The sequence below is a fragment of the Scophthalmus maximus genome, chromosome 18 (assembly GCF_022379125.1).
Source record: "Scophthalmus maximus strain ysfricsl-2021 chromosome 18, ASM2237912v1, whole genome shotgun sequence".
NCBI classification, from domain to species: domain Eukaryota; kingdom Metazoa; phylum Chordata; class Actinopteri; order Pleuronectiformes; family Scophthalmidae; genus Scophthalmus; species Scophthalmus maximus.
The window spans coordinates 8,916,972-8,937,279 of record NC_061532.1 but is presented as its reverse complement, the minus strand read 5'-3'; the positions used below and the strand labels follow the sequence as shown (position 1 = coordinate 8,937,279).

At 42.7% G+C, this 20,308-nt stretch overlaps 1 protein-coding gene across 3 annotated transcripts; it reads left to right on the top strand.

Moving 5' to 3' along the window:
* The first annotated feature begins 1,499 nt into the window (after window positions 1–1,499).
* arhgap18 (Rho GTPase activating protein 18) lies at window positions 1,500–20,192 on the top strand. Of its 3 annotated transcripts, none has more exons than XM_035618164.2 (19): window positions 1,500–1,677; window positions 10,021–10,288; window positions 10,848–10,986; window positions 11,771–11,853; window positions 12,047–12,199; window positions 12,487–12,507; window positions 12,878–12,941; window positions 13,607–13,725; window positions 14,729–14,800; window positions 14,987–15,080; window positions 15,816–15,907; window positions 16,163–16,240; window positions 16,402–16,561; window positions 16,692–16,774; window positions 16,891–17,097; window positions 17,345–17,479; window positions 18,092–18,213; window positions 18,370–18,425; window positions 18,612–20,192. In XM_035618164.2, the coding sequence occupies exons 1-19, from the start codon at window positions 1,619–1,621 to the stop codon at window positions 18,701–18,703; spliced, it is 2,097 nt and encodes a 698-aa protein (XP_035474057.2). In that variant the 5' UTR covers window positions 1,500–1,618; the 3' UTR covers window positions 18,704–20,192. The 3 variants fall into 3 exon arrangements, with proteins under 3 accessions (XP_035474057.2, XP_035474056.2, XP_035474055.2); XM_035618162.2 differs by lacking the exon at window positions 1,500–1,677 and adding an exon at window positions 2,938–3,324; XM_035618163.2 differs by lacking the exons at window positions 1,500–1,677; window positions 12,487–12,507 and adding an exon at window positions 2,937–3,324.
* The last annotated feature ends 116 nt before the right edge of the window (window positions 20,193–20,308 follow it).

The window sequence follows — 20,308 nt, the reverse complement described above, 5'->3', positions numbered from 1 at the left end:
GCAGATGGGGTGGGTGGGTGGGAGGTGTAGAGTACTGTACAATAACAGTCATTCAGCTCAGCTAAGAAGGAGCAATGCAGCCACAGTCTTACTAAGAGATGTGCAGTAAGATAATCTGCAAGGGGCCACTAGTTGTTGTGTGTATCAAAAGACGCTAGGGGGCATATGTGAGCAACATGTCACTCCCTCAAAGAATATGACTGAAAGAACAAACATAATAATCAAAGGGCTTAAAATATAAGACATTGGACAGCTGAAATAAATGTGGTTTTAATAAATTAAAATGACACCACCTTTGTAATATAAATTTAGTTGCTTTATGGTTTTCTCTTAAATTTGCCATGACTGAGTAATTTTCCACGTCCACCATGAAGGATTCATCAACTTCAAGCTCGGCTGTCCTCTGTTACTTACCACCAAGGTGGTCAGGAGGAGGAGGAGGCTGTGATAGGGATGCAGCGAGGTGAGGGAAAAAAGAATGGAGGGAGGACAGAGGAGGTGTGTAGTGGTAAGGAAGAGAAGGGGGGAAGGTAGGATGAGAGGATTCGAAGGGGAGTGGGGGCAGATGGAGGAGCAGGAAAATCTGATTGACCTCCCTGGTTAATCCACTTGTCACTTGTCGGGTGTGTTGGGTGTTTTAACCATCATCTCCTCCCAGCACACGGCCAGAAGGTCACGCTGTGTGAAAGACCGTTAGACCGGACGCAGGCACAGACGGACAACTATGGCCTCCAGACTCACACACTACCTCCAGCTCAGGTAAGGAGAACATGTTTGTGTGTGTGCATATTGTTCTTCAGTTTACATGGGGCGGTTGAACTCCTCTCCGTGACCCGTCTGTGTTGATGTTCAAGTGTGTCTGAGATCAGATTCTTGCGTTTGCAGAAAAAAATTGCTTTTGCTTCACAAGTCAGGGGATATTTGACAGTGAAATTCACATAGGAGTTTGTATCTTGTATCTAGCTTGTTTTGGGGGGATTGTTGCCTCTTGTTTGGTCTTCAGCCAGTGAAACATCATAATAATTTGGACTGACTTGTGCAGTCAAGGACTAATCCGCTGCTCGGCCGTGTTTGTTTTGGCCACATATTTATTGAGGAAGGTGGTGAAGAATAGTGCGCGAGCTGTGAGCTCGTTGGATAGTTTGAATCGCTGTCGGAGAACAACTCTGGGTTTGCCTTTACAGAGAATGGTTCCAATAACCAGTCCCTGTTGTGATGAAGAGCTCCTTTATTATTCCTTTAAGTGACTATGTGGTTTCTCAGAAATTGTGCTTGTCTTTCCGGTTGCTGGTCTCGGTCCGGTTTTGTATTTCCAAAGTAACTCAGTGTCTCGCCTGTTAAATGCGATGAGATCACGGATCCCAGGAGTGCGTGTGCGCCTTTTGATCCTTTGATCATTGCAACATCAATCATTTCAGTTAATAATTATCAAGAATTACACATCATATAGATGGACAGAAGACAACTCTCCGCATACACGTCCTGCTAAATAGAAACACTTAACAGAGTGGGGCATAGAGGTTATCGGTAGACAGTTGTCGTCTCCAGGGGAGACTCGAGTGACCTTTCCTACGGGCCAGAGGGCGCGTGGCACCTGGTTGTCGACGATCATGACAATATGTTCATGTGGTCCACTGCCTTCGTCCGCCATTTCTGGCAGGCCTGGACTCCTGGAAGGTAATGCTTGAGAAAGTGCTTCCAGAATTGATCAACCAACTTTTGGCTATTTAATACAATTCACTTTTTATTTGTATAGCACCAAATCACAACATACATTGTCTCACAGCACTTTACATAGTGAGGTCAATATTACAATATTACAGGGAAAACACAACAAATCCCACAATGAGCAGCATTTGGCGTCTGTGGAGGAGAAAAAACTCCCTTTTAACAGGAAGAAATCTCTGGCAGAACCGGACTCAGTGGTGGGCGGAACATCTGTCTTGACCGGTTGGGGTGAGGAGAAAATGTGGGAGACAGGAGAGGGGGGCAGAAAGAGGGGGAGAGAAGAGAAGAGAAATAATACTGACAATTATAAATGCAATGATGTTATCAATAATAATAATAATAGTAATGAGATAATGACGGCTATGTAGCGATAAGATTTGTGTGTTTTAACAGGGCTGACATTCCTGCATGTTTCACCTGATAGTGAATGTGACCACAGTCAGCCATCTTTAAAATTGGATGTCTGCACTCTTAAAGCCCCAGTGTGCAATTTTTGTACTTCTCCTGCGGCGTCTGGTGGTAAAGTTGCAAACTGCAACCAACCGAGCACCCGACAGGGGACACTTCATGGTGGCGCACCGCTAATTACAGCTGGAAATTCAACACAAATGCAATGTACTCTGGACCGTTTTCTGCAACCATATTTAATGCTGCGTCCCATTATACCTCGGAGCTCGGACCACGGAAGTCGGGGTGGTGATATTTGTCTGACCTCCTACATTAGGGTCCCCTCTAATGTAACTATATTTAAAATAAAAACAACAACAAAAACAAATTCAAAGTTGACGAAAAAACATTGTTTCTTTGTGTGCAGGTGATTATACATATATGAACAAAAAATTATGGACAGTATATTTAATTTCTGTGAATACGTTCTTTAAAATTTTACATACTGTAGTTTGAACTTCAGAGCTGTATATTACTTTGCTCTGTAATGACAGTGAAGTTATGGCACCACTAAATATCCTCTTTATAGAGTGGCTATTAAACCACTGCATAGCAGCAGCAGCCCATGAGCCGAGTGTGAACCTCATGATATACAGCAAATTATGTCATTTGTTAATAATTAATGGAGACACCTGGCTGGAGAGTTATCACACACTCGGGCCAGCAGGGGGCGCGTTGAGCCAGGAAACTTTGCCCCCTTTGGTTCCAGCCAATCCCCGGGCTGTGTTGAACCTGCGACCCAGCCCCCTGTCCCGTCCCGCTGCTCACACACTGACGAGCGGCGGAGGGAAGGAGGGAGCGAACAACAGGGTGACGGAGGGAAAGAAGGAGGAGAGTCTGGTGTTAGAATGAGTCGGCAACACAACAGCGCAGCGATGGAACGCGCGCACGGATAGAGACGCGCAGACAGACAGATGGTCTGCAGACAGACAGACAGACAGACAGACAGTGTGTGGATGTCAGCTCTGAGTGAAGCAGGAGGAAGAAGAAGAAGAGGAAGAGGAGGAGAAACATGAGTCGGCAGCAGCAGCAGACCCAGGGAGTGGTTTTAACGGGTTACCACAGCAACGCGGAACTGTTGCCGAAAACTGGACTGTGCGCTCCCGGTTGTCCGCCAGCCCTGGACCCCGAGTCCTGCACCGGGCCCAGGTGTGTGTGTGTGTGTGTGTGTGTGTGTGTGTGTGTGAGTGAGTGTGTGAGTGTGTGACATGACAATACACCACTTTGAATCGAGAGCAGTAGTGGCTGAAAAGTGACCGAGGGAGGGAAGGAGGGAGGAGGGGGCAAAGGTCACTGGTTGTTTCCTTTCCTCATTGTGAACTTCAGAGCAATGTAGAGATGGTGTTCAATGTGCAGAGGAGTTGATCTATAGTTGGTAATAGTTGCTCACTGGGAGGTGTTTTTTTCTTTTCTTCATATTTTCAGTTTTTTTTTTTTTTCTTCAGGGCCAGCTCCTCCCCAAGGCCCTGGGTTAGGTGTTTTTTTCCTTGAGCACATTCCTAATCAGCAGATCAGCAGGTTCACCTTGACTTTGTTAGCACAGCACAGATTGGTTGCCAGTCTCTCAACTCACAACTGTGAGATAGAGTACCACAGTACAGTGGGTCTAAAGATATTACTTCCCCGAGACTGGGCCACGTGAATCAGCATTATGGCAGGATTTTGTTGGACTCTGGTTTATGTTGAGAATATTTTTCAGTTGTTGAAGATGAGTTGAATGGATCAAAAGTTGACAATCGATGACTTGTGTCAGGCTCTCGAAAAGCGAGGATTTGTTACTTTTTTCCCACTGTCAGTCAAAACAAGCAATTTCAAGACGTCACCTCAGGCTGTGAGGAATTGTTATGGTTCATCTCCACCGTTTTACAACATGTTACCAATCAAGCCGTGAATCAGTTGTGACAATAATCAACACAATAATCAGTATTGAAAATGATCGGTACAGCACGGTGTAAAGTGTAGCTGCAGATTACTAAGTTAAAAGGAGTTTGATGGACATGGATGTCACTCAAAGCAGTTTCCATTATTTTCATTGAGATTAAACCGTCATCATTTATTTAAGTTTATTAAAACGTCACAAAACAATGTCAACTGTCCGTCACAAGTTCTCAGCGCTCGTCTTCAAGTGTCTTGTTCTGTGTTACCAATCACTCAAAACCCAAAGATGCTCAAGTTTATAAAAATAAAGCAAACAATGTGGCACTTTTGCTCCACTAATACAATTGTAAATGAGTAATTGATTAGCAGAATAATTGATCATTATATAGCTGTTATTTGGTTATAATCAGTTCATTTTTTTAAGCAACATCATGTATAGGTGGGTACAAATGAAAGAAAAACGGACAAAGTGTTGGTGGAGAGAACAGTCTGACCCACCATCTACTGGAGGAGATGGATAGATGGATGTTCTTTACTGATTCCAAACTGGGAGATTCCGGAAGATCAATGCTTTTGTTTACAGCTTCTTGTCTCCGTGGCGTGACAACCATGTTCTCACCGTTGAACAAGGAGGAAAGGACTAATTTTGAGTTGGGTGCTATAAGTCACGAGAGGCTGTCGTAGAGGAAACGATGCATATGGAAACAACTGGACAGTTAGACTCTTTTTATTTATAACTCGTTTGTTCATCCAGGCCACCGAGGTGTGTGTGTGTGTGTGTGTGTGTGTGTGTGTGTGTGTGTGTGTGTGTGTGTGTGTGTGTGTGTGTGTGTGTGTGTGTGTGTGTGTGTGTGTGTGTGTGTGTGTGTGTGTGTGTGTGTGTGTGTGTGTGTGTGTGTGTGTGTGTGTGTGTGTGTGTGAGAACAGGTCAGTAAACAAGCTGTCAACAAATGTGATGTGGTTAGAGTAAACAACCTAGTCCAGCTGGTATTCAGATGGACACACCTGCTCCGGAACGTGTGTGTGTGTGTGTGTACAGTATATGTATACATGTGTGTGTTCCAGATGGCTTCTCCAGCTAACTGGGGGGGGAAGAAAGCAGCATCACATTACAGCCTGCCTTTTGTCTCACTTCCAACAGCAGAGTGTGTGTGTGTGTGTGTCCTGTCCAAGTTGACTTGGGGGCTTAGTTTTTGTGGTCATTGTTTCCCCTGTTTAGTAAATGGGAGACAGACAGACAGACAGACAGACAGAGCTGCTGGCCTTTTACCAGCCGCTGACATCTGACCTAAGGAGCCTTAGGTTACGTGTCTGCTGGGAGTCTTTCACGCGGATGTTGTTGTGTTTTTTGGGGTAATTCCGATGAAAGGAGGTTCAGGTTTTAGCCAAAGAGCTTTGTGCTTCTGTCGTGTTGTTCCACTGTATTGTAGCACTTGTGCCCAGTGGACTCACAAACACACATGGTTCTAATAAATTTAGCGTGTGATGCAACAGCCAGTCGGCAGAAAATACCATGCTGCACAGGAAATGACATGTGGAGAAAGGAAGGGGAGCTGTTTGGAGTAGGAGGGTTACAGGACACCCACCAGACAAGCATGGGCTGCTGTGATAAGTCCTCATGGCTGTGCAGCGGAGTGACACTCGGGATCATATGGGCAGATGATCTAATCAGCCCGTGGGTCACCGCTGAGACCAGCGACTGTGTCCGAGGGGGAACAGGCAGCCTCTGTCTTCACGGAGGACAGCGGGCACCTGTTGATGTGAATGGGAATGACACACACACACACACACACACACACGATTCATTGTATTCAGCGATAAACAACGTTTGGCTTAAACATTGTCACTGTGATGTTAAAAAATTGTTTGCGATTGTTTGTTAATAGAAAGATAGACCGTATTGGTCCCCTGAAGCCTTGCTTTCACCGCGCTATTCTCTTGGCCACCGGGACGCGCTTTTTTGGCGGGAAAAGGACGACTCAATTAACGCCACAACAGAGGAACTGCGTCACCCATTGCGTGACCAAAACAAAGAAGAGAATAGCGTGCTGCCGGCATCTATCCCCGGTGATGGAAATGGCAGACGGCGGAACAGCCGGTTGAAAGCAAATCAACTCGACCTGGCGGGAGAAAAACAATCCCGTTGAGGACAGAAGCAGTTGGAGAAGGAGAGTGATAGAAACCCGAGGTTATTTGACCACATTGGAGTTTTTACGGCTGTTTTTCTGCTTTGGACAGTCAGTGGAATTAGGAGCTCAGTGAAATACTCGTGTGGTTTCAAATAGTCACTTCCCCGCACATATTGACTCATATTCTACTTGTTGGTGCAGAATTCGCTCTTTGCTGATACTGTTTACTTCAATCCCCTTTTGCACCTCACATTTACTTTTACACACACATACACACACACACACACACACTATTCCACACGCTTCATCTTTGTCGGCGGCTCTAACAAGCTGATGAAGGGTGTGTGGATGAAAGGTAAAAAGGGCAGAACTGTCGCTCACACAGCTGCAGCAGTGTTTCTCCTTTAAAGGTCATTTGCACATGTATGTATGAAAGTGTGCCAGAGAGAGAATGCGTTTGTTTTACTCACATGGGGCAGCCCACCTGTGCGTGAAATGGAGAATTGCGTGTCATGTGTACCATTGTGTGTAAAACTTTGTTTGCATTATAGTGGCGTGCGTGTGTGTGTGTGTGTGTGTGTGTGTGTGTGTGTGTGTGTGTGTGTGTGTGTGTGTGTGTGTGTGTGTGTGTGTGTGTGTGTGTGTGTGTGTGTGTGTGTGTGTGTGTGTGTGTGTGTGTGTGTGTGTGTGTGTGTGTGTGTTGTGGTCTTGACTTTCACATATCGGGGATACCCCCAACTCCAGAAACATCTCAGCACTTTTGCTTTTCACAAATCGGCAAATCACCTGGAACGGTCAACAAAGACCGACATACCATGGAAGGTGCAAAGATTACACCTGAGTGATTGCTAATCTCTGATTTATGGTTTACACCATTCATAGCTCTTCTTCCCAAGTATGTCAGAAAACAAGGACTTTTGTGCCATTTCTTCACAGAGGGGAATATTTCAGTCCGCGAGGGGTCCAGATCAACGTGCATGAGTCAGTAGAACGACCTGCTTGGGAAGAAAGTGGGACAGAGAGGAGTCAGGCGGCATGTTTCTGCATGTTTTATCTCACAGTGCTTCGATTATCTCTCAGTGCAAGGCCAGAGAGGAGGGAAGAAGAGAGGAGATGAGGAGGAACATTTGGGAAAAAAATGCGGCAAGACGGCTGGGCAGGGAATACGAAGCACCAAGCAGAAAAGGTAAAGGAGACGACAAAAGTCCCAGGCGAGGTGTAGGAGGAGAGGAAGGGGATGACAAGTGGAGGAAGAGGAGCTGGAAAGAAAGGAGCTTGGTGGAAGGAAGGAGAGGAGGAGGTCAATTGTTTGGGAAATACCCAATGCTCTTTGTTAAAACCAGATGAAAGTTTATCTATCTTTACCAGTGGAGTTTGCATGTGCGTGTGTGCATGTGTGTGTGTGTCTGTGGCAGGAAGTCTGCTGTGGTATGTGGCTTTGCCTCAGCATGGACCCTCAGGCTAATACGCACACGCTCATAATTCCAAATTAATGAACAGAGCACATCAACTCCATGCTGTTCTCTTGACTTCAAAATTCATATCACAGGCTGTTTGATTCCTTTACTGCATTTCATAGACGTTAGATCTGTTTCATGTCAAATATTGGAACCATCATTATTTGTGCCTTACGCCTATGTCCAGTTGCCATATCTATGCAATACGTTGTTTTCAAAATCCACTCCATTTATAGTACTGATTTATTCCCACAAAAAAAAGTAGTATTGTGTCTACAGCTTCTGACATTTAAGTTTTACACATCTTCCCCTTAAACATCACACTAGATCAGTCTGTATAGTGTTTTTAAATATCAGACTACAGTGCCTCCAAACACCCTATGTGACATATCTGTCCATATTAAATAATGAACTGGACCTGTTGACATAGTGCTTCATATCTTGATCTTGACCATGCTGGTGTTCCTCAGGTTTTGGCTGATTTACCTAATGTCATTAACATTATTCCTTACAGTATTACTGACAGTTCTCTATTTTTTGCAGAGGCTTCTTTCATTTCAGTTGCATTCGTATCTGTGTCAGGGCTCAACCTTTTCAACAGCCGCACTGACAAATATACAGTGTGTGTTTGGCTGGGTGTGTTTTGAACTGGTGATTCATAAGCAGAAGGATGAGAGACCACACTGTTGACATCAGCCTTTCAGCTTGTATTGGGATGGGACACGTTGATGACAGATCTGCCGTCGGCAGCTAAACCATCAGCCAGTGGTGTAAGCTGAATTTGCTCAGCCCATTATAACTGTGGATTAGAGAGGGGGGAGAAAGAAAGAGAGACAGCGCAGGAGTAGAGGAGATCACAAAGTACTGTGTGACTTCCTGTCACAACAAAGGAGTCATTCAGTTGGGCATCAGCTAAACTAAAGAAAGATAAGAGACCCAATATCAAACACCTACTCGCTTGGGTCTACAGCCACCTAGTATATTTTTTTCAATTTGCACTTTATAATTTGTACAAGGACTAGACTCAACTAAATCAGCCAGGTTGATAGATCGGCTTACTGCAGATACAATATTTTTATTGTGTATGTCGTCCGATAAGTAGGAAGAAATGACACCACGGTACTTGGTGTAGAGTGTTGCAAAGGTGCAATTTGCACCCGCAAAGCTAGATTCGAGACCTGCCGCATTACCTGCAATCATCTCTAAATCAAATCCACATCCTGTGAATAAAATTACATAAACACGCAACACATAAAAAAATAACACAGTCAATCAATCACTATAAAATTCCATGATTCATACTGCATTTTCCCGATGGCTTGCGTGATGGCTGGTCTGAGCTTACAGTATCTGCTGTTTTGCATGATCTGTTGTTCCATTCAGAAGTGCAACACACACACACACACGCACTCAGGCAGCTCCACATGTTGATGTAGGCAAATGCAAAGCCACATAAAGACCACTTTTGCAGTAAAAGTCTGTCCACACATCCAGAGCGACTCCCTGTTGCTGGGTTCCCAGTTCTGAACTGGTGACGGATTGAGGGTGAAAGAAGAGGGGGGGGAAAATCAGGCTTATTTATTCATGTTTGATCAAATGTCTTATTTATTTATCTTTAAACTGTCAAAAATAGATATATCAACACAATTACAGTCATTTGTTAGACAACCTGTATGAGATCCCCCTCACAGTGAGCTCTGATGGTTCCTTCTGTCTCAGTCAGGCCGGTGCGCTGTAGTCTGAGAGGAGCTGACTGTGTCGGGTCAGTAAAGTGAAGTCCAAGCTGTGCGACAGCTGCTATTCTTAGTCCCTCCTGGTGTTCTCCTCATTAGTCGCCTGGCTGGGAATTCAACGCGCTGCTGGCTCGTCTTTAGTTCGACTCTTTGGCCGACTTCAGTCTGTCTGACTCACTGACCACCCCTGTGTCGTGAAGGATCAGAATCAGACGCAGTCATTTGAGCCACGCTGGAATGTGAGGGCAACAGCGCCGACCGCTGCACCACCATGCCACCCTCAGAGCTGACATCCAATTAAACAAAAAGACGAAAACTATTTTTTGAGACGTCACTGCAGTGCATACACAGCTTTTTTATATAAAGCACAACAAACACAGTCAGTTCTTTGGCAATCCAACATTTCCAAGCCCGGAATATTTTTTATGTTACGTGTTGTTATGAGATATCTGTCATAATGTAAATGCCAAACACCAAGGTGCAAAGTCCACGGCGAACAGTTTAGCGAGTGACTTGGGGAAAAAAAAGTCAAGATCAGAAAAGATGCGGGGGCATTCATTGCAAGTTGTGACACGTGTTTGCGAGGAATGATCACGTATCCTTCTATTTCTCTGACTCGTCTCTTATCTGTCTCTGTCTCTCGTGCAGCCGCAGAACAGGCCACTACAGCGTGCAGCAGAACCAGAACACGCAACACGGAGACAGACAGACAGCCACCAATGTTGCCAAAAGCAGCAGCAGCAGCAGCAGCAGCAGCAGCAGCAGCAGCACCGACCCGCCGCCGCTCCCCAATCCGAGCTCTGCGCCCTGCTCCAGGGCCCAGCCCTCGTCCAGCCCGAAGCCTCACTCCAGCCCCAGGCACAGTCCCAACTCCAGGTCCAGGCCGCGACCCGCGTGCCAGCGCTGTAACTCTCAGGTAGGAGAGGCTGCAAATGGAGTGATGTGTTTGTGGGTTTCTAATGTTAAGCAAGATATTGTTGTGTCCCGTGAGATTCACAGGCAACATCCTTTTCTGCTGTTGCACTGACTCTGGACACGAATGTCGGCCATAAACCTCTAAAATCATGACCTTTTAGATTTTTACAGAGGGTTCAGTTGGCAGGCATACATACGTCGGCCCTCATCGCTCATGTTTTTAGCGATCTGGAGTTACAGTAAATGTGTTTTGGTTCTCTCTGGGGATTTTCCAGAGAATGTGTGTTCGCTTGTTAATTGCCATTTTTGGAAAAGCGGGGTGAGCGGGAGAGACATGCTCCAAGGTCTGTTTAAACTTTAGGGGGTTTTACGTAAACAGTGTGTGTGTGTGTGTGTTTGTGTGTCTGAGCAACTGGTGCTCATCATATATTTCACTTAAAATAATTCATTTTTAACCAATCAGCAAACAACAATGTTCAAAAATAGAAAAGAAAAATGCAAATTGAAAATTTGAAATTGCAAATTAGAGACAGTTCCGTCTTTGTCTGCATGTCTTGCAGGAATCTCTGGATGAGCTGGAGATGGACGACTATTGGAAGGAGGTGGAGAATATCACTCGCTCGGTGGGGGAAGCAGGGCGGGGAGAAGGTGGAGGAGAGGGGGAAGTTCAAGAGGAGGAGCAGCACAAAATTCCTGAGGGTAGGATACACCGCGTGCGACCATGGACAGAACTGACGGGGAGATAAACTAACCCCTATTCCTGCATCTGCTGGTGCACAGTGCAGAGTCCCAGTCATTGTATTCATGATTCTGCAGATGGATTGTGAGGGTGGGTCATTGTTAACATTGTACAGGTGAACTAGAGCTCTGCGACTCTTTGAAAACTCAAAAACAACTCAGAGATGTCACTCTACTACTACTTGTTCTGTGTCTCTTTGTGGTAGTTTTGCATCTGTTTATGGTCTTTTTGTATCTCTTTCTAACAATTTTTGCTCATCTGTGGTCACTTGCTTCGTGGTCAATTCGTTTATCTTTGTAGTTATTTAACATCTTTTTATTGTTGTCTTTTTATCTTTTCCCGTATCATTTTGCAGGTTTACCAGAACTTTGAGACTCTTAAAGACACAAAAACAACTCAGATGTGACACGTACATGCCTGCTGTTTATTAAAAAAAGAAAGAAGAAGAAGCTCAGGCTTGTGCAGACTGGTGTTGTGTTGCTTTGAGGCACAATGGAATTGTTCCTCGTGTGTATTTCAGAGTCTCAAGAGTTTCAGCCTGTTTATGAAGACTATTGTTCGCCGGAGAAAACACACTCTTCCTGTACAATGTTCGTATCCAGCTACGTCTGTGGTTCCCTTTCCTGTACCTGTAGAACTGTATAAGTGACTTGCATGGGAAAACGATGTAAGCGATCTATCATTTTAGGCAACAAACTGAAAAATTCCTTTTGAATTTTTTTCCCCTTTGATTTTCTCATTCAGAGGGAGAGCAAGAGGAGGCCTGGCTTGCAGAGGCGGGGCTAACACGACTGTTTGATGATACACTGGCAGCTGACCAGGATCAGGTTTTGATCATCTCTCCCTTTTGAATTAGTGAGACTCGATTCCAGGTCATAGTTTATCAGTCAGTCTCAGCTCAGATTGTTTCTCATGATTATAAACCTGTTGTATCAGCAATAGGACTGAAAAAAAGATGTACAGTTCAGATAGGTTCACCCTATATCAGCTCGCTCATGTGCGATTTTGATCGATTGACAGGAAGAAGACAGCGCGGTGTTCCTGTCCACACTGACCAGAACTCAGGCGGCGGCCGTAGAACGCCGCGTGACAACAGTACAGCAGACGTTGCTCCGGCGACGCAACCGACAACACGTTCCCGATGTCAGGGATATATTCAGACCGCCTGAAAAGGTTAGAAGATGCACATGGACACACTAATTAAATTGTACCACCATGACAGAGTTGAATTATGATTATGAAAGACATGAAACCCTGTTGAATAAGTGACATATTCAACAAAAACAAAACAAAACATCAAAAATGATGCTGCATTGAGGCCGTTTTCCCCCATGAACATTTCCCTCTTTGATAGCATGAATTGAAAATCCCATCACAACACACACACTTCACATGTCGTTATTCTTTTAAAGGAAGTGGTTACAACTTTGCCTACTTTGTTTTTATTGTTGCTTCTCCAGTCTGGCAGTGGTCAACACCTGGTAAGCAACTTGTTTGTTACCTCATTTTATTTCTGAAATTAATAAGAATTAAGCCCATTCAAAACATTTTACTGGGTTGACTAGGTGTATTCAGAAAATGTAAAATATATGAACTGTGTTTGATTGTTTCAGTAGTATTTGTCGAACAACTGCCAGTCCAAACTACTTCAGTCAGCAGAAAAACTGTTTTCAACCAGTCTCAATTTTTAGTTTTCTTTAATAAGTTTGTCCACTAATTAACAGAGAAGATAATATGTAACTTGAAAACAAAATGTACCGGGGTGAGGACTCACTGTGAATCCATGACTGGTTGAATATTACACTGTGTGCCGTACACTCGTGTGTCTGTGTGTTGTGCTGTGTGCTGCAGGATGAGGAGCCAAGTAAGTTTGAAAAAGGAAGTGAGAATGGACAAAAAGAAGTCACTTCAGCTGGTATGTGCAATGCACTCGCGCACACACACACACACACACACATACACACACATACACACACACACACACACACACTCAAACACACACACGCACACACACGGTATGATTCAGTATGGAAAATGACTAACTGACGTCCAAATAAACGTCTGCTTAGCAACTCCGAAACCTAGTTGAGAATAGAAAATAATTGAAAACAATACAATGTTCACAAAACTGTATTGTTACCATATTCACAACAATAAAACATAACAGCATATCATTTTTAGCTTGCAAATGTTCACCGGGTGTTTAGAAGATGTGCTTTATTGTAATTATATGCTTCAACAATACAATGCTTAGATTTCTTTTCTTTTGCTTTTATTTCAGGACTACACAACATTAGAGGGAGTTTTTTTTTATATTGTATAATACAGTCTAAAATGTTGGGTTCGTTCACATTCAATCATACAGTAGTGTATTTAAAAGAACATAAAAGGCAGCATGACGCTCTTTCTGCCATAGTGACTACAACACACCGGGATTAAATAAATGAAAATACACTTAATTGACAGTCTTGTGTATAAACAGCTGGACCTTACCTACACAAACACACTTGTAATAGGCTACTTGTGTGGTCCTATGTTTTATTTCCGTGCGTGCGTGTGTGTGTGTGTGTGTCTCAACAGAAACGGAGACAGAACTGAACCTTGAAGTGGCGTTTTCAGAGCAAGCGCTCAGTTACAGGGACAACCATCAGAGATTAAAGGTCACCACCGGCCCCAACTCACCTGACGACAAACTACCAGTGAGCCACATACCTTTACACACACACACACACACACACACACACACACACACACACACACACACACACACCTTCCTCAGCCTTACTTTTCTTTCCTGATACACGGAGTGGCACGACTTGTGGAATAACCAGTCTTCACCTGTGCAGTGACAAACAGGATGCACAGATTTTGTACATTGTTATACTGTACATGCTTACACAAAGCCATTATTGTTATATATTCTTATACAAAGCCACTATAGTTATATATGCTTATACAAAGCCACTTTGAATCACTCTCCTTTTGTTATGAGCATTTTGTAGTGTGAAGTTACACTGAAGCTTGTACTGATGACTTATTGATTATTGTGGGTCAATGATTATCAGAGACACCAGAGACGACGAGATCTGACAATAGACATTTTTAAGAACCTCACCACATAGGAATGTTTTTTTAGCGTGAGGCATAGAATGAAGGAAATATGATCTGATTACTTATGGAAATAGTGTTTGTCTTTCTGTTTAACAACCGGAGTATTTGTTTTTACCTAAGTATTTACATCTTTTATGGTGTTGTTTTTTCCAACAATTTAGCCTTTAAGTGTAATAAAAACAGAATGTAAAAAGAAGAACGAGATAGACGACATGCAATAGAATATGATAGGCATCGTTAGGTTGTTAGTCATAGTAAAACATCACCGTTAGAGTTTATTTGAGTTTACAAAGGAGGACAGCATGTGTTGGATTTCAGCAGGAAGCAGCAGTTTAAGAACTGGTCTATAGTGACATCTGGTGGTTGAACCTGCAATAACAGATTACTTCGACCATTTTTTGTTTTCCAAAACGGTTCATTGTCATTTCTCCTACAACTCATTCAATTAAGTATTACGCTGTCCACATTAATCATTCACTATAAGAGTCAATTAAGTCAAATATTCATTTGGCTCAGTGTTTCATCCAAACTATCTTCCACAGTCATTGACGCCCTTCTGTCCATTGCTCTTTGTTTTTTTTTCTTCTCTAGAATTTTAAGCTGCTCCGAGATAAAACAGGTCAAACAAGAATAGGAGATCTGTCTCCTCTGGATATGAAAAAGGTGAGTGAGGTAAACGTGTTAGGACATGATATTATTATCTGTGTGTACAGGTACGTTTATTTTATGATAAGCCTTTTGCGAGGCAAAGCTTTCCTGTAAGAGGTGAGTTTGTTTAGTTGTTTCCATATGCAGTTATTATAATAGCTCTGTTTCTGTCTCCATATCTCCTTGTTTTAATTGTTCTAGGTTCGTAGACTGGTGCTTGTGGAGATGACTGCTCTGTTTGACACTGCTGGGATAGACCTCAAGGCTCACAAAGCTGTCAAAGTTAAGAGTAAAGGTAAACTGACACACACACACACACACACACACACACACACACACACACACACACATCCCTAATGGGCCACTTGTACAACTGGCCCATCCTAAATGACTGGTAAAAGATATTTCCTTAACTTAGATTTTTGATTTTGATGAGCCAGAAGCTTACACACCGCTCTATCTAATTAAAAGTCAATCTATCTTACCCACCCTTCTCTCTCTCTCCCCCTGAAATCAATTTATAAATGAAGAATAATCCAGCCAGATCCTCAAAACAAGGCGGCTTTTCCTTAAATGGAATTAAAATGTCCGTGTTCTACAATAAATTAATGGATGTACCGTCGTGACAGATCGGATTGGCCTATAATGTTTCATTTTCCCACAATTTGAGCAATACACCCTAGTTACAGTGTTTTGTAATTAAAAGTCCCAGCCAGAAATGACTAGGGCCCATCCAAAATTGAAATCCTGGCACTGCGCCTGGGATGCCTGAAGGCTAAACAACAGGGTAAACATGCCCTTTTATTACACACAGGAAAAAAAAACTCACACAGACATGCACAGTGACAGAAACACACAGACCCTAAAAAAGTGAGAATGACAAACTAAGAGCATTTACACAAACAACAGGTTCATATGTCATTCAAATTTTCTAGACTCAATTTAAAAAGCTATTGTCCAGGTTAGCATGTATACAGTACAGTAGTCAAGTTCAATGTTGTACTGAACATTCTTGTGTGTGTGTTTGCAGAAAGTGGTCTGTTCGGTGTTCCCCTCGCCACTTTACTGGATCAGGACCAGAGGCGCGCTCCTGGGACCAAAGTGCCAATCATAATGCAGAGGGTGAGCAGCAGCCGCTCACCTTGTCTGTCTGAAACAGCATTCAACAGCAATGATGATAGTTAACAATCAAACATAAGCACATGTATCACTGCGTCGTACTGCATTTTACATATGGATCCCACAGATTTTGCACTACAAACAGTACAACTGAATCTAAAGTGAATGTCACTGTACCGTGATCACTACCTTGACGGCCAACTTCGTTTGTAGTCGTCACACCTTCCTTTTGATGTCTAATTTAAATCGTATCTCTAGCTTATCTCTCACATCGAGGAAGAAGGATTAAACACAGAAGGGCTTCTACGGATCCCTGGAGCGGCCACTAGAATCAAGGTTGGTTAAAGTATTTGATTGTCACCACCACAGACTCACTGTCAAATTAGGTTTATGTGACTAAGTTCCTCTACTTCCTGTCTGTCATTACTGTTTAGTGACCTGACTTGATCTTGCTTGACACACCCTCCTGTGTGTATTTCCCTACGTCCTGCTTTCAGTCACTGTGCCAGGAGCTTGAGTCCTCCTTCTACGATGGGATGTTTCCATGGCAACAGTTGAAACAGCATGATGCCGCGAGCCTTCTGAAGCTGTTCATCAGGGAGCTGCCCCATCCATTACTGACCGTGGAGTACCTCAGCGCATTTATTGCTGTCAACAGTGTGTACACCATCTGTTCATGAAGTATTTTGCTCCATCACAAGAGCTTTACAGCCACATCATGAGACAATGACATGGGAAAAAAAGTGCATATTAAGCATTTCTCTCTGTGCGTGTGTGTGTTTTACAGAGCTCCCCACAAAGAAGCAACAGCTGCAGGCTTTGAACCTGCTGGTGCTTTTGTTACCTGAGCACAATCGGGATACTTTGAAGGTAGGTGCACATTCACACTTTCAAACATATAGATAGAAAAATAACATAGGAATAATTCCCTTATGATTCGTCACTATTTCCCTTTCTGAATTTCTTTTCTTCTTCCTTCCCCACAGGCATTGGTGGAGTTCTTCCAGCGTGTGATTGACCACCAGGCCAAGAATAAAATGACGCTCAACAATGTCTCCGTTGTCATGGCACCCAACATCTTCATGTTCAAAGGCTTTCGCTCCAAGGTCACGGAACAACAGGAGTTCTCCATGGCAACCAGCACAGCCAACATTGTCCGCCTGCTGATTAGATACCAGAATCTTCTTTGGACGGTAAGGATAAAAAAAAGCGCTCTGGCTTGGTGTACTCCACCGTTCAAAACACGCGTATAAACAAACTGTAAATCTGTGTTAGTGTCAACTTTTATATCATTTAAATTAATAGACACTAATATTTCTTAGTGTATCCATGGTTGGTAAAAAAAAACTGGAGGTTTATATTTTTATGGAGTATGAATGATGGTACCGCCTTGTACTGAGGGTTTAAAATCTCACTCCCATGTGTGCATCTTGTCTCCAGATCCCCAAGTTCATTGTGACCCAGGTCCGACAGCACAACATGGAAAGTCAGCGAAAACAAAATAAAGAGAGAGCTGTAAGAAAGCTGCTAAAGAAGATCACCACAGAGAAACCGTCTGATAAAGCTGTGCCTGAGGTAAGACCCTTTTTATAAAATAATCATATTAATAGAATTACACTCCTCAATCAGTGTAATTCCTAAATCAATTTCACAGTCGATTTTGTTTATTAAACAACCCAAAACCTGCCACACATTTCGCTTACATTGGTTTGCAAAACCATTGATTGTTGAGCCTGGTTTATACATAGACAACATAATAAATAACAATTTAAATATTGTAATTCAAATGGCATCCATTGCCAACTTATAGTAGACTTAATAGTGACACCTCCTGGTGCTATTAAAGTGTTGCCATAATTTAAGCTTTTTTTTTGTAGTGTAACATGTGGGCATTTTATAATCCGTAAATATGTGAAGTGATTTGCAGTATTTCATACTTACAATACAAAAAGTCTTATTGGCAATATTGTAAAAGCTGATAATCAGCTTTGTCTCTCAGTTGCCGGCACTGACATTAGTCGGGGACACCAGTAGAAACAATGCATTTTCGAGTCTCTGTCTCATGTGAGTGTTTGTGTGTTGATGAGGACAGTGTTTTGGATGATGTCCCTATTTTTGTTTACGGCGTGATGTGTGACTGACTGTATGACTCTCTCTCTCTCTCTCTCTTTGTCTGTTTACAACCAGGAAAGCTCACAGGGATTTATTCGAGTCCAAGCTCCCCAGTTCAGTAAAGTCTCAATGGCAGTTCATCTCACCGAAGAGCTGCAGGCTGCTGATGTACTAACACGCTTCCTCAGCCAGGATAGGTAATGTGTGTGCAGTACATACAGCACTTTGGACATTCCCACACAAATAAACATACAGTATTTACAGTATTTTAACCATGTCAAAGCCTAATGCTCTCCTCATGTCTCCACAACTCTTTCTCTTACTGCTGTTGTCTTTTCTATTTGTCCTCCCAGTCCGGTGGCAGTGAAACAAGAAGAGCTGTATCTATACGAGATTGGTGGAAACATCAGTAAGACCTGTTCCTAATAAAAATACTTAATCACAATTTTCTTTCTCTGCTGATAACCCAGCTAGTGGGCCAATTGACCAAAAGGTGAAAAGAAATATTTCCACCATAGTAATCCACCATTGTAGGTACGACAGTACATCTCGTCCATCTGTTAAATATTTCTGTCTGTCTTTTCACCCCTCTAAGAGGAGAGGTGTCTGGATGGGGAGACCTACATGAAAGACCTGTTCCATCTGAACCCCTCAGCAGAGTGGGTCATCAAAGCTGTGCAGCGATGAACCTGTTGCTACTATCAAACCCCGCTGGGTGCTGGATTTCTCCATGTGAGATGTTTCCTGGTTCTCTGACCACTCATACGTTTTTTAACATGGGCGCTGTAACATGGCTTTACACATTTCTTTGGCCCTGGTATCGACCGCAAAATGCAAACATTTAGCATTGGCAACTTCAGAACTTAACTAAACCCAATTTGTTAAAATGCGTGGTAATATGTTTATTTCCAGTTCTTTGGATAACCAGAATCCACAGATGAAAATAGAGGAAAATTTGTGCATGCAAAAACAAACTACGTTCACTCCATGATGCTTACTGGAATGTTGCACCCCAGGTACCACTAACCTGAAGTACAACACAGTTGTGCGGTTGAAAGAAAACCTTCTTTATGAGAATACAGACCACTGTTGAACACTGGTGGAAATTAGTTGTTTCTTCTAATTTGTCTCAGCACTTAAGTCACAATATAGTGATTCTTATTATGTTATATTCTACTAAGTATTTCATTTGTGAACTGTGATTTATTACCTATAATCATGGTGTGTGGTGCCTGCTTTAATAAGCTGGATTAATTTAGTTCGTGGCAATCATAAAAATTCTATCAAATCTATTGTTGACCATCTTTGACAGTATTGGCTTTTATCTATATTTTTTTGGTAAAGGCCCTAAAAAGTAAACAAATGGTCATAAATAGTGAAGCACTTCACTGTTAACAGAATGAACAGAATGTACCTTTATGATCGTAGCATGAACCAGCACAAACTGGTCAAAAGCCTCCACTTACGGGTTTTTCGTGATAAATCTCTGTCACCATCAGGTAACCAAGACACGCAATGACGACATCATTGTTTTTATGGCACATTAATATTGCTGAACTGTTTGAACTGGGTGTTTGAGTGTGTTAATGTATAAATCCCCTCCTCACAACAGCGGTTTTCAAATGTGAATAAACACATTTTTTAGCCTGTCTGCAAGCTCACATGGAATAGATCAAGTCAATTGCCTTACACCTTTTGTACCAAATATGCAACCATGCTAAAGATATGATGGACTCTTACGTGATCATTTTAAATAAATCAATTTCTCACTGTATAAATGGCCTTATGAAATTATACTTTTAACATATTGGGTCCAATACCTTAATACCTTTGGCATTTGATCAGACTTTTGGCTGTGTAATAATAATAATAATATACACACAGTAAGTTGGCAGAGGGTGAATTAAGCCAGGTATAGAAAAACTGGCTGTACAAGTCTAATCTGATTCTGCCTGTGGAGGATCATATCTGCACAAAGTCGAACTGCACAGATGTTTCCCTTGTGAAAAGCTGTGGAGTGATAACAGCAAACCATGTGTCATTTTTTTTTACCCAGTCTATCACTCCCTGCCTTGCATCATCTTGTTAACTGTGAATTTCTTTTTTTTCTTCAATTATTACTGCCTTGAAAATGACCACTGAAACAGCCTGTAAATAAACATGTGCTTATGAATTACTACGTCTGCTGGTCTGATCTTGTTTGTATGCAAATATCATAACCGAGTCTATGCACAGTGGACAAATCTTTATTAAGAGGCAGCTGTGTGATCAATATTTCACAGAAGAAAAGAA

Excerpts from the sequence above, each read along its gene's own strand:
- arhgap18 (XM_035618162.2), top strand. The coding sequence starts at position 3,188 with ATGAGTCGGCAGCAGCAGCAGACCCAGGGAGTGGTTTTAACGGGTTAC. Across the intron at positions 14,801-14,986 it reads CTCCTCTGGATATGAAAAAG|GTTCGTAGACTGGTGCTTGT; the intron begins GTGAGTGAGGTA and ends TAATTGTTCTAG. Across the intron at positions 15,908-16,162 it reads TGCCAATCATAATGCAGAGG|CTTATCTCTCACATCGAGGA; the intron begins GTGAGCAGCAGC and ends TCGTATCTCTAG.